A 12,636-nucleotide genomic window follows, 5' to 3' on the forward strand; every position below is an offset into this window, starting at 1 on the left:
ACCTAACCGTCCTCAGTATGCTCTCCAACCTCACTGAACTGCCGTTTTTTGATAATTGTATTAATAAATATACAATAACATTTTGACGAAAATCTTTACAATTGATAATAGTAGGTAGTATAAGTACACGGCCGAAAACAAAACGTTTGTTATAAAATATCTATGTCACGTGGCAAACAAAATATGTACTACAGTCGTTTGCACGGTGAAATTGTCTCCTTAACTATTCATAATAACTTTACATTAAACGTCGCATAAAACAAAATAATTTATTTTGCATAATAAGATTGTGTGTGTTCGAGAGACGGCCAGTCACAAAGCGGACATATATTTTTATTGGTCTATCAAGTAAATTACTTAGTTAATAAGAAATTATCAGCTTTATCTTCCATCTTCTTCATTTTAATTAATTTCATTCGTGTTTAGTGGTAATTTTTATAGTTTGTGTTCTTTTTTTTGGGGATAATATGACTTAAGCCAATAAAGTGTTTGCGATATTATCACAATCAGTCGAGAGTGAGGTAATTGTTTAAGATTCATCATAAGTATATTTTATTTACGCTAAAATTAGTTTCTAAAAAATATTAACTACTTAAAGTACTCAAACACTAAATTGGTAGTGAAACTTACTTGTTGAAAGCTTTGTGGATTTGAATGCAAACAATAAATCGGAATCAAAATAAATTGAATCCATTTAAATATATTATAAATAATAACTATTTTAATACATCGCAGTAAAGAAGACGACGGTAGAAATGATTTTAAGGTAATAAGACTTTCTTCGCCTATACAGACATTTAGCATTTATTACTATAAATATATTTTGTAACAGGGTCGAGCTTGCTGATTCAGGGTTAACTGATCCAAAATATTAATCTTAGAGTTCATATGTGATAAAAAATGTTATCAACTAAATACATTTTAAAGAACATATAATTATTGTACAAAAAAATATAGTTTAATAACATAATTATATGTTATTAAACTATAACAATTGTGATTAATTTTTTTTTAATTACTTTAAGGTGTCATTTTTTTATATTTGATATTGTGTGTTTGTACACTAAATTAAAGTTTGTTTTCCATTTGATTTTTTATTTCAATGATCACAAAATAGTTAATAATGTTTCTATAATGTTTCATATTATTGTTTCTGGCCGTTTTAAGTTTAAACTTTAATACTAAAATAATATTAATAATTTATTATTTGAGACAATGAAACAATTGAAAAAAATTAACAGGTATATTTTGATGTCAAATTTAGTGTGTTGTAATAAGTTATGGTTAACTACATAAAGTACTAAACATTAAGTGTATTTAATTTTTGGTAGTAAAACTTACTTGTTGAAGTACCAAAACCATGTTTTCGGTGCTGATGTAATTATATAGAAATACAGTGTGTGAGTTTTAAACACAAATAGTAAACTCGTGATTTTCTGTTTCATTATATAAGTTTTTCTTGAAATTTAATAAAGTGTATATATTATATCAATTAATTTTTATTTCCACGGTTTTTCTTCGATAATAATTCTACAATAATTAAAAGTATAAAATAATTGTATTATTTTTTGTATAAATATAATTCAACTTGGATACTATCAATGATTTATTCTGAATTACCCGGTAGAAAATTTTGAAATATTTAAATTATACATTTTTTAAATAATTAGCAAGCAAAAAAACGATACGTAATAATTCACAATAAATCAAATTAAAATAAAACGTAAATAAGAAGCCGCTATATTAGAAAGACACTAAGTTCTATTTAAACCTACAACAAGTTATAAAATAATATCAGACGTTAAAAAATAATATCGTTCTTAGGAGGATAGTTTTTTTTTTCACTATCATTTACTAAAATGTTTTAATTGATTTAATTGATTTAGCAAATATATTGGCTTGACATAGAGTTTCATTAAGGATAAGACACTTAATATCTCTTACAATATCCGAAATTTTATAACTTTTCGTTTTATGATGCATATTAAAGTCTCAATTTTTTACAGCGTCCAAATTTCTTAGTCTGAATCTATGTTTAAAATTTCAAAAGCCCATTATAAGAGGAAGCAGATGGGTTCATGAGAGTTAGAAAAATCGTGGGAATTGGTTCGTGAAAGTTACACTGACATTGTTGGAATTTGGCTCGCGCACAACTAATTAAATAAAACTAATATATAAATGCAATTGTTATAACATCCATTTTAATTTGACCTTAACTAGAAACAAACATAATGTTTAGATAGATAATGTTATTTTTTAACTTTTAATATTTTATTTTAATATTCTTTTATAATTTGTACATGTGTATATTTACAGTTAATATAACTTGTACTTAAAATAATATTCAACTGTAGTATAATACGTAATTTTTTTTATTCTTATGATGAGGCATCATTAAACATCTAAATGAATATATTTTATTTTGTATAGGTATACAAAATGTTATAGTATTTAAATTAACTGTTTTTTTGTACTCAGATAAAAATAATTCAACATTCCACCCTTCCTCCAGACCAAAATTTTAAATAATAAGAGGAGTTTCGTTGAGTATTATTTATAGGTAATAATAATATTTCTATCCGTTTTAATTTTGAACTTTAATAATTAAATAATATTGAAAATATAATCTTTGAAGCAATAAAACACAGTAAAAATATGTTTTTAAATTATTAACAGAAGATATTTAATGGCAACTTTAGTGTCTTGTAAAGATTAATTTAGCTAATCTTAGAAGCTATTGTTTGAAAATGTGTTATTCAAAATTACCCAGTAGGACATTTTACATAATATTTATACCATAATTTTTAAATTAATTAGCATTTAAAAATCGTTTCGTAATAATACACATTATATTAGATTAATAATACAACGTAAATAACAGAGTTAAAAAACCGTGGGAATTGGTTCGTAAAAGTTACACTTACATTGCTGAAATTTAGCCTGCGCACAAACGTGTGGTCTGTTATAATTATTTAAATAAAACTAATTTATAAATGCCATTGTTATCAAATCCATTTTAATTTGACCTTAGCTAAAAACAAACATTATGATTAGATAGATAATGTTAGTTTTCAACCTTCATTACTTTATTTAAATATGCATTTATAATTTGGACATATTAAGTATATTTACTGATAATATTATTCCTACTCATTTTAAAAACATTTTCAATAGTATTATAATACTTAATTGTTCTTATTCTTAAGATGAGGCATCATTAACCATCTAAATGCATATATTTTATTTTGTATAGGTATACAAAAGGTTATAGTATTTAAAAGGTTTTGGAATTTAAATTTACTGTTTTTTTGTACTCAGATAAAAATAATTCAACATTCCACCCTTCCAACAGACATAAATTTTAATTTTAAATAACTTTTAAAGTAATTATCCAAAACTTATTTTCATCCACTAAACTTCCAAACTGTCGCGATTTAAGAATCTTGTTGGCGGTTGAGCCGCGGTTTAACACCACTTCTTATTATGGCCTAAAAAATGTATTACTTTTGTTCGCCTATTTAGTTGATAATCGATCAACTAGAGAACAGCGATAGTTACACGGCTGACCTCACATGTTCAAATGCATTGCATTCAATAAAGGCTTAAAGGCCTAAGGCGACCTAAAAATATCGTAAAAGAATCTTAAATTTGGAAAAGAATAATTTATATACAATTATGTTTAAATTTTTTAAAATAACTTAATGGTGTTTAAATTTGTTATTGTGTGTTTGTACTTTTTTCTAAATTAAAGATAGTTATTCCATTCAAATTCTTAACTTTAAAAAACTACACAATTGTGTTTAAAACCTAATACATTTTAAATTATAATCTGATTGTCTGATTTGAATATTTCTAAAAATGCTTCATAAAATACATCACGAACATAAACTTTAAATAGCAATATTTTTTGAACAGTATGTTATAAAAAACTTTTTTAACATTTGTGTATTTAAAATATTAATCGACTACAGAATATCCCAACAAATTTAGGGGTTCCCGGTTTAAATTTTAAAAGTTAATACCATGCTTGCGCTAACTACTTATACTATGATTTTAGATTGAAGCGTTAAATGTGCCTAAAATAAAACCTACAGATGTCCAAATATCGGAATTTGAAAAATCAAAATCAGCTCTAAAAATTGGCCGTTTTCTTTGTGTTTTAAATAACTTACAATGCAATATGGCTAAAATCAATTTAAATATAATACAACAATTTTTTTTTAATATTAGGTATTTAAAAACGTGACATAAGGCATGTTATGATTTAAAAATTTTCAAAATAGGTGGAGTTTTATTGAGTATAGCTTATAGGTAATAATACTCTTTTTACCCGTTTTAAGATTACATTTTAATACATTTATAATGTTGACGATATCATATTTGAAGCTATAAAGCACTGTCGAAAAATATAATTTTTAATTAATATCAGATGCCTACTTTAGTGTCTTGTAAAGGTAAACTACATAAAGTACTAAAACTTATTAAAAAAAAAAAAAAAAAAACGTATTTAATGGTTTTTAATTAACTACAGGTGATATTTAATACTGATGAAATTATATAGTTATATAATTTTACGCAAATATATATTTTTAAAATTCTCACGTTTCGTTGAGTATTGCTTAAAGGTAATAATAATCTTTCTACCCGTCTTAAGTTTAAGCTTTAATCCTTGAATAATGTAAACAATATAATATTTGAGGCAATGAAACTCTGTAAAAAAATACGGTTTTAACAGAAGATATTTAATGCCAACTTGAGTGTCTTGTAAAGAATAACTAAATAAAGTACAAAATCATTAAAATTTTTTTAATTTTGGTAGTGAAACTTACTTGTTGAAATGGAAAATTCACGTTTTTGGTTGCTTATGAAATTATATAGTTATACAGTGTGTAAGTCTTAAACATAAATAGTAAATTCCTGGTATTCTTGTTCCTTCTATACGTTTTTCTTAGAATTTAATTTTCTATATATATTTTATCAATAAATTTTTATTTCTATTGTTTTTCTTCGATTCAGTCAGTAATTGAATGTACATATTTAATATTTTTTGTTATAAATGTAATATTCTTCAATATATTTTTTTCTCATAATGAATTTGTACATTTAACTTTTAAATGAGGAATTTCAATGACACATACTACACTATATTAAAGGACTTTCATTGTTTCATACTAAAACCTATACATAACCATATCGCACCCCCGCCTAAAAAGTAACATAACTCAAAAAACATTATTTTTGAGATTATAGCATATTTTAAATAAATATCATATCATTATTGTGTAAAAACGTCATAAGATTATTATTATTTTTTACCGATAGATGACGCGCGTCACTTATGATATAACATTATTTTACATTATGTTGTCTTTTTTTAAATGACTTTATTAAAAAATGGCATTTTTCCAGTTTATTATTTATTTAACCCAGTGAAATACTGACTGGTTCATGATAATGTTTGATGTTTATGGATATGTTTGATAAGTATTTTCTGTCAATTACAAACAATTGCTTATTGTCCTATTGTCGGGAATCGGTGATTTATTAATAGAAACCCATGCTAACCGAATCAAGTAATGTTCATGCGCGTCACCGCATGCATTTAGAACTACACTCCCTAAAACTGCATTCATTTTGAGAAAATTTCAATTTTCAGGTTTTTTCCTTTAGTTACACTATAAGACCTACTTTTGTGCCAAACTTGACGTGTCTGCCTACACAGAAAGTGTTTTATAATTTTGATGATGAGTGTGGAGTCAGTCAGTAACAAAAATAAAAACTTTGAAATTGTTCCTTTTTGAAAAGGCCTAATATTCAGGCTCAATTTTTTTCAATATCTTAAACTACTCAAGCTCTTAAACTACTCTATGTTTCACATTTTAAAAGCTCATCTTAAGAGAAACCAGAGTTAGGAGGGTTAAAAAAACTGGGTAGTTGGTTCGTGTAAAGATACACTGGCATTGCTGGAACTTGGCCTGACGCATTGCCGGGCGTTCAGATAGTAGTAGAACAAGCTCTGCGTTGGCCGAATGAACTCACCAAAAATACAAACTCTTCAACACATTTTTTTTGGTATAACAAATGTAGCTTAATTAAAAATATATTAGTGTTATGCTCGCTTGGTTCTAAGTCGATAAAGAATAAGGGTAGTGCCGCAGTGGTAATTTAGTTCGACCCTATAGTACATTTACTACTTGTAGAGCGTTGAAACCAAGAAGTGATAACTCTTGTTTTATATCGTCAATCGGAGTAGTATGATGTAGGTCTCGAAAAACCACTGTAAACGGTTTGTCTTGTTGCATTTGGAAAGTATGAAAATCAACATTTTCTTGTATAAATACACTCACAATTTTACGGTAGTCGTCTGATAAGTTGGTTTGTAGTTTAAGCCTTTAATAATACTTTTACAACTAAACTCCTTCGAAACAACTGTCTTTTGAACAGCTCCGCAAAAGCCTTAATCATTTAAATATGATTTATGAATATTGGTGGGGGGGGGGGTTGGTTTTTTTGGATCTAGTGAATCACTAGTTTTTCGATTTCCATGATAATATTATTATCAATACTTGTGTTGATTAAGTTGTCGGAAGTAATTTGTTGTGTTCATTTGTTTTACTTGCGGAGAACCGCTGGCCGATGTATTTTTTTTTTTTCATTGTTGTTTGAAATGTTTGTTGACCAGTCGGTAAAAGAAATAATGAATGTAAATTTTATGTACATTTTATGTAAAAATTAAGATTACAATCAATAATAAAAAAAAAACAACTGACATAAAATATACACTAAATTAAATTTAAGGAAAAATGTATAAAAGGAACCAGAGTATCGGAATAGTACTATTTGTGTTTTAAACATACATCAGTGAATCCATAATATCATCATAAATTACACACTGTATAGCTATATAAGTTCATCAGCAACCAAAAACATGAACTTTCCATTTCAACAGGTAAGTTTCACTACCAAAATTAAAAACATTTTGTTGATTTTGTACTTTATGTAGTTATTCTTTACAAGACACTTAAGTTGGCATTAAATATCTTCTGTAAAAACCATTTTTTTTTTTAAAGAGTTTCATTGCCTCAAATATTATATTTTTTATATTATTCAAGGATTAAAGTTTAAACTTAAGACGTATAGAATAATTATTATTACCTTAAGCAGTACTCAACGAAACGTCAAATTTTTAAAATTATAGCAATCATTTCACGCCTTAGGTCACTTTCTTAAATACACAATGTTAAAATATATATTTTTGGTATTTTATTTAAATTTTATTGTGCCAATAAACATTGTAAGTTAGTTCAAAATGTTAGACAAAGGATTTTTGAGACACTATAAGTTTTTTTGACTTTTAGATGATGGGTGTTATTTTATAACGCTTAACTATTAAATCTTACCAGTAGTTTTAACTTATTGTAACTTTTAAAATTTAAACCGGAACCTCTATATTTTTTGGGATATTATTTAAGTAAATAATATTTTAAACCCAAAAATGTTAAACGACTTTTTAATAACATACTGTTCAAAAGTTTTTGTTATTTAAAGTTTTTGTTAGTGCTCTATACAGAAGCATTTTTAGGAATATTCAAATCAGATAATAACTATAATCAGATAATCAGATTATAATTTAAAATGTAATATGTTTTGAAAACATGCACTATTTTGTGATTTTTAAAATAAGAATTCAAATGGAATACTAACTTTAATTTAGTGTACAAACACACAATAGCAAATATAAAAGAATGACATAAAAAATTTATCACAATTGTGTATGTTTAGCTAAATATTATTAAACTATATTTTTTAGTACAATAATATGCCTTTTAAAATGTAATCAGTCGATAAAATAGTTTATCACATATGAACACTATTGTATAATAGTAATAATATTTTGTAACATTAAGATTAATATTTTGTATCAGGTAACCCTGAATCAGCAAGCTCGACCGTGTCAAAATATATTCATAGCTATAAATGCTAAGTGTCTGTTTAGGCGAAGAAAGTCTTATTACCTTTAATCATTTCTACCGTCTTCTTCTTTACTGCAATGTATTAAAATAGTTAATATTTATAATATATTTAAATTGATTGAAGCCATAAAAAAAAGTATAAGTTAAAATATTCCAATTCATACTTCGCTTAATTTACAGGTATATTCTGTGAGCTATTTTTAATACATTTTACAAAACATATACAAACTAAAGTAACACGCAACGAAACTCGGTAAATGTCGAAAAGTCGGTGATCTGTAGATATGAATCGCTGGTCAACCAGACTATCACAAAACATTTGACTGTGTTTGGTTACCTTTATACTCACCTATCGGACAATGCGATCATAAATAAGTATTTTATTGGCTCCCGGTCTTCGGAAACCAAAGAAATGTAATAATATTTAAGAGAAAATTTAATATCTTTACAAAGTCATAGCTAACGACTAGATGGATAAAAATAAAAAATTCAAACGATAAAATAATTTAAAAATTTTTGCCCACAAATTTATGGAATTATAAACATATGTTGCCATTTGAAAACGTGAACTAAACCCTTTTTATCGTATAAGGGATGGAGATAAACATTTTCAAAGTATTGAAAAACATAGTAAAACGTTTTCATATTTCCGAGAAAATGATGTCTTACGTTAGTTGGATGACCCGGTACAAATGATATCGATATGTAAGTTTATTAAGATATTAAAAGGAACCAATTTATGAGAAATTTACTATTTGTGTTTCAAACAGTGAAACAATAATACCATTATATGAATAATACATTTGGCTAATTTTATTACTCTCCTTGTATTCTAAAATAATGCTTATCTTTCGAAGAATGTTTCAAAGTCGTTATGTGCAATAAATCGTACATAAATGGGGGAGAAAAAACCGTTTTTGACAGGCAATAATTAAAAATGGAAATATGATTGAAGCGTAATTTAATAAGGAACGCTAATTTAAATTCAAATAAAAACATATAAATGGTTCAATCAATATATAATTATAATGTTTATGCAAAAAAGTCAATTTTGAAAAAATTGTCGCTTACGCCCTTTTACCTTCTAACCATCGAAATGTTAAACGAATTTATGATACTGTACATACTTTAAAAATTTTTTTGCTTTTTAAAGTTTATGTTCGTGCTGTATATTGTGAAGCATTTTTTAGAATATTTAAGTCAGTTAATCAGATTATAATTTAAAATGTATTATATTTTATACACATTCACTATTCTGTAGTTTTCAAAAATTAAGAATTCTAATGGAAAAACTATCTTTAATTTAAAAGTACAAACACACAATAACAAATTTAATAGTCTTACCTTTAAGTTATTTAAAAACAAATAAATATATTTAGGGTTTAAACTGTATATAAAATGTGTTGAAAATCAGTCCAAAATAAAAATGATATAACAAATATAATACCGAGAGAAAATCTGTAAAATGATATCAGTAACCTTAATGATCTTTCCAACACAAATTAATAGCCATACATGAATAATATATTTGGCTCATTACTTTTGTGTTTTAAACTTCCATTAGTGAAATCAAAATATCATTACAGAGTACATAGTATTATTTTGTCGGCTTCCAAAAACATAATTCTTTTATTTTAACAAGTAAGTTTCACTACCAATTTAATGTTTGAGTGCTTATTTGTGTTTCAAACTTATAATAGTGAAACAATAATAATATCATTAAAAAGTACATAATATTATTTTATTTTATACCTATATTATTTCATCAGCAACCATAATATTCCTTTGGTCTCTATCTTGAGTACATAATGATAAAATATGTTTTATTTATGTTATATTTAGATTGATTTGAGCCATATAACATTGTAAGTTAAATATTTTCAATTCATATTTTTCTTAAATTTCAGATTTTTAATATGAGTTATTTTCAATTCATTATACTTACTATCCTGTTAGTTATATCGATAGTAATTATTCAAAGGATAAAAAACCAAAGACAAATTACTTTGGCTGCTCAAATACCTGGTCCAAAAAGTCATTTTATTGTCGGAAGCCTAACGATTTTTACTCAAGGAACAGAAAAGTTCTTAGAGAATATGAAACGACTATGTAAGATGTAAGTTATCGCGAATAAGCATGTAAAGTTTTGTGGTATAATGTTGTCTAATTACTGAAAACTTTTTTAAGTTAAAATACAACTGATACGTGTGTAATCTAATTTGTTAAATATTAGAAAGACGACATAGTGAAACCAGCTTATAATTATGCAAGATGAAAATACTTGTAGTTAACATGCATTTATTTTGTGGAATAATGTAGCCTTAAGCCAAACAAAAATCAAATTTTGACATAATTAACAATTTCAACTATTATCCATAAAATCTATTTAGTTTTCAACTATACTTTATGTATTGGAGTTTTAAAAACAACATAGTTAAAACAAACACATTAATGAATATAAACACGAAATTTTTAATTTTATATAAAAACTTTTCAACGAAATTTTATGATCGATTTGGGAATAGTTAGTTTTTTCTGTAGAGTATTTTATGTGGGACATTAACAAAAATTACATGAGAATCACATATATACTCCAGAACGTTAAGATAGAAACTATTCATATAAAAGAAAGGAATCCTTGACTGTTATTATTTTGTAAATTAATTAAATTTGTAACATAAGTACTTATGGACAAAATTTAAAACAAGCTCATTATGTTTAAGGTACGAGCATTCATTATTTAAAGTTTGTTTATTTAACAAGCTGATTGTTTGTTTATCCAACGCCGATGATATAGAAGTAGTAATGAATAGTTCAAATTGTTTTCAAAAGGATTTCCCTTATTTGTTAGTGGAAGATGTTTTCTCAGGTACGGGGGTACTTACAACTAGTAATGTACATGACCATAAAAAAAACAGGTAAATAATTGTTATATATAGTAACTATAATATTATGATTATAAATATTTTGTAAGAAACTAATAAAAAAAAACTGTTCCTATTTAAAAAAGATGAATAATTTATTAATAAAACGTACGTTATTTAGGAAAATAATATCGCAATGGTTAAAGTATTCAAATTTAAAATCAATGATAACTTCTTTCTACGATGAATCCAAAATTCTTGCACACATATTGAGTGAAAAGTGTGAAGGAAAACCAATTGAACTTGAAATAGGCCGATTTTTCGACCTAGCATCGATGGACAGTATTGGAAGAACAGCGTTGGGAGAAGAATTCGATTCACAAAATAAAGAGAACCATGATTTCCGAAATAGTTTTGAACGTCTAGCAAAAGTAAATTTTTTTTTCTTCATTTTTGTAGTAACATAAGAACATTACACGAAACTAATATCCGCTAAGAAGTTAATTGTTTTTACATTTTAATTACAGATGTTTGCATACAGACTTTCGAATCCATGGTTTTTATTTTCGACTTTATTTTCACTGTCATCGAAAAAACATGAACAACGAAATAGTCAACATTTAATGCATAAATTTGTTAATGACTTAATTCAGAAAAAACAAGTCGAACTCAATGAAAAGGCGAAAACTACAATTATTGGGAGTTATGACACAGATTGTGTTTCTCAAAAACCTAAATCTCTAATTGAAATTCTATTAGCAAGCGAACAACAAATATCACCTAAAGAAATACGGGACGAACTTATAACCATTATTAGTGGTAAGAATTATATTTAAATTCTATAGCTGTAAAAAGTTTTAACAATGTTTTCAAACTAGATTTTTTAGTTAAAAATTTCGGTATTTCAATGATGTATTATTTAATACTTATATCATTAAATACATCATGAAAAAAATTCACCTCATTCTCTTTAACTTCAAAAAATCACTGCTTTTTATCTAAGACTTTAAGCATGCTACATTTAAAAAAATATAAAATATAATTTCCAAAATTGTAATAGAAATTCTACTAAATAACGTTATTTAAATGTATTTTATGTTTAAGCGGGACATGAAACAACTGCAAAATCAAATTCATTAATTATATTTATGCTGGCTCATCATCAAGATGTTCAAAAAAATGTAATATTTCCTGAAATAAATTACAATTCCATATTTATTTAAATATAAAATTCCTTATTTTTGACCCTAGGTATATCAAGAAATAAATTCAATATTTTCGGCTGGCGACTTTAACCGATCACCTACACACGAAGATTTATAGAAAATGGAATACTTAGAACGAGTAATCAAAGAAACTATGCGGCTTAGTTCAATTGTACCCTTAATTACCAGAAAAGTAAAAAACGAAATGATAATTGGGAAATATGTTATCCCGACAGGTAGAATATTATAAGAAAAATAAGTTTTTTAAATTTCATAGCTAAATGGTGATTAAGTCATAGTAATCGAATATTATTATTTTATAGACGCAAATATTCTGATTTGTATTCAATGTTTGCATTTAAATCCCAAGTACTATAGGGATCCAGAACAATTTAATCCTGACAACTTCTTACCTGACGTGTGTCGCCGTCGTCATCCTTTTGCGTACATTCCTTTTAGTGGTGGCTCAAGGAACTGTGTTGGAATGAAATACGCAATGCTTCAAATGAAGACTACGATATCTACTCTTGTAAGGTCCTATCGGTTTTCGCCATCGGAAAAATGCCTTACGCCGAAGGATCTAAGATTATCTAT

The 12,636-nt window shown here is 26.0% G+C and overlaps 1 protein-coding gene across 1 annotated transcript; it reads left to right on the forward strand.

The window, feature by feature from the left end:
* The first annotated feature begins 11,460 nt into the window (after positions 1-11,460).
* On the forward strand, positions 11,461-12,160 carry LOC126845499 (cytochrome P450 4C1-like). Its single transcript, XM_050584145.1, has 3 exons — positions 11,461-11,656; positions 11,942-12,018; positions 12,089-12,160. Exons 1-3 carry the CDS (start codon positions 11,461-11,463, stop codon positions 12,158-12,160), a joined length of 345 nt encoding a protein of 114 aa, XP_050440102.1.
* Positions 12,161-12,636: the final 476 nt, after the last annotated feature.

The sequence above is a fragment of the Adelges cooleyi genome, unplaced genomic scaffold (genome assembly GCF_023614345.1).
Source record: "Adelges cooleyi isolate 19-005CV unplaced genomic scaffold, UGA_ACOO_1.1 ACOO_flye_CR_arks_rails_tigmint_CR_PRNA_794, whole genome shotgun sequence".
NCBI lineage: Eukaryota > Metazoa > Arthropoda > Insecta > Hemiptera > Adelgidae > Adelges > Adelges cooleyi.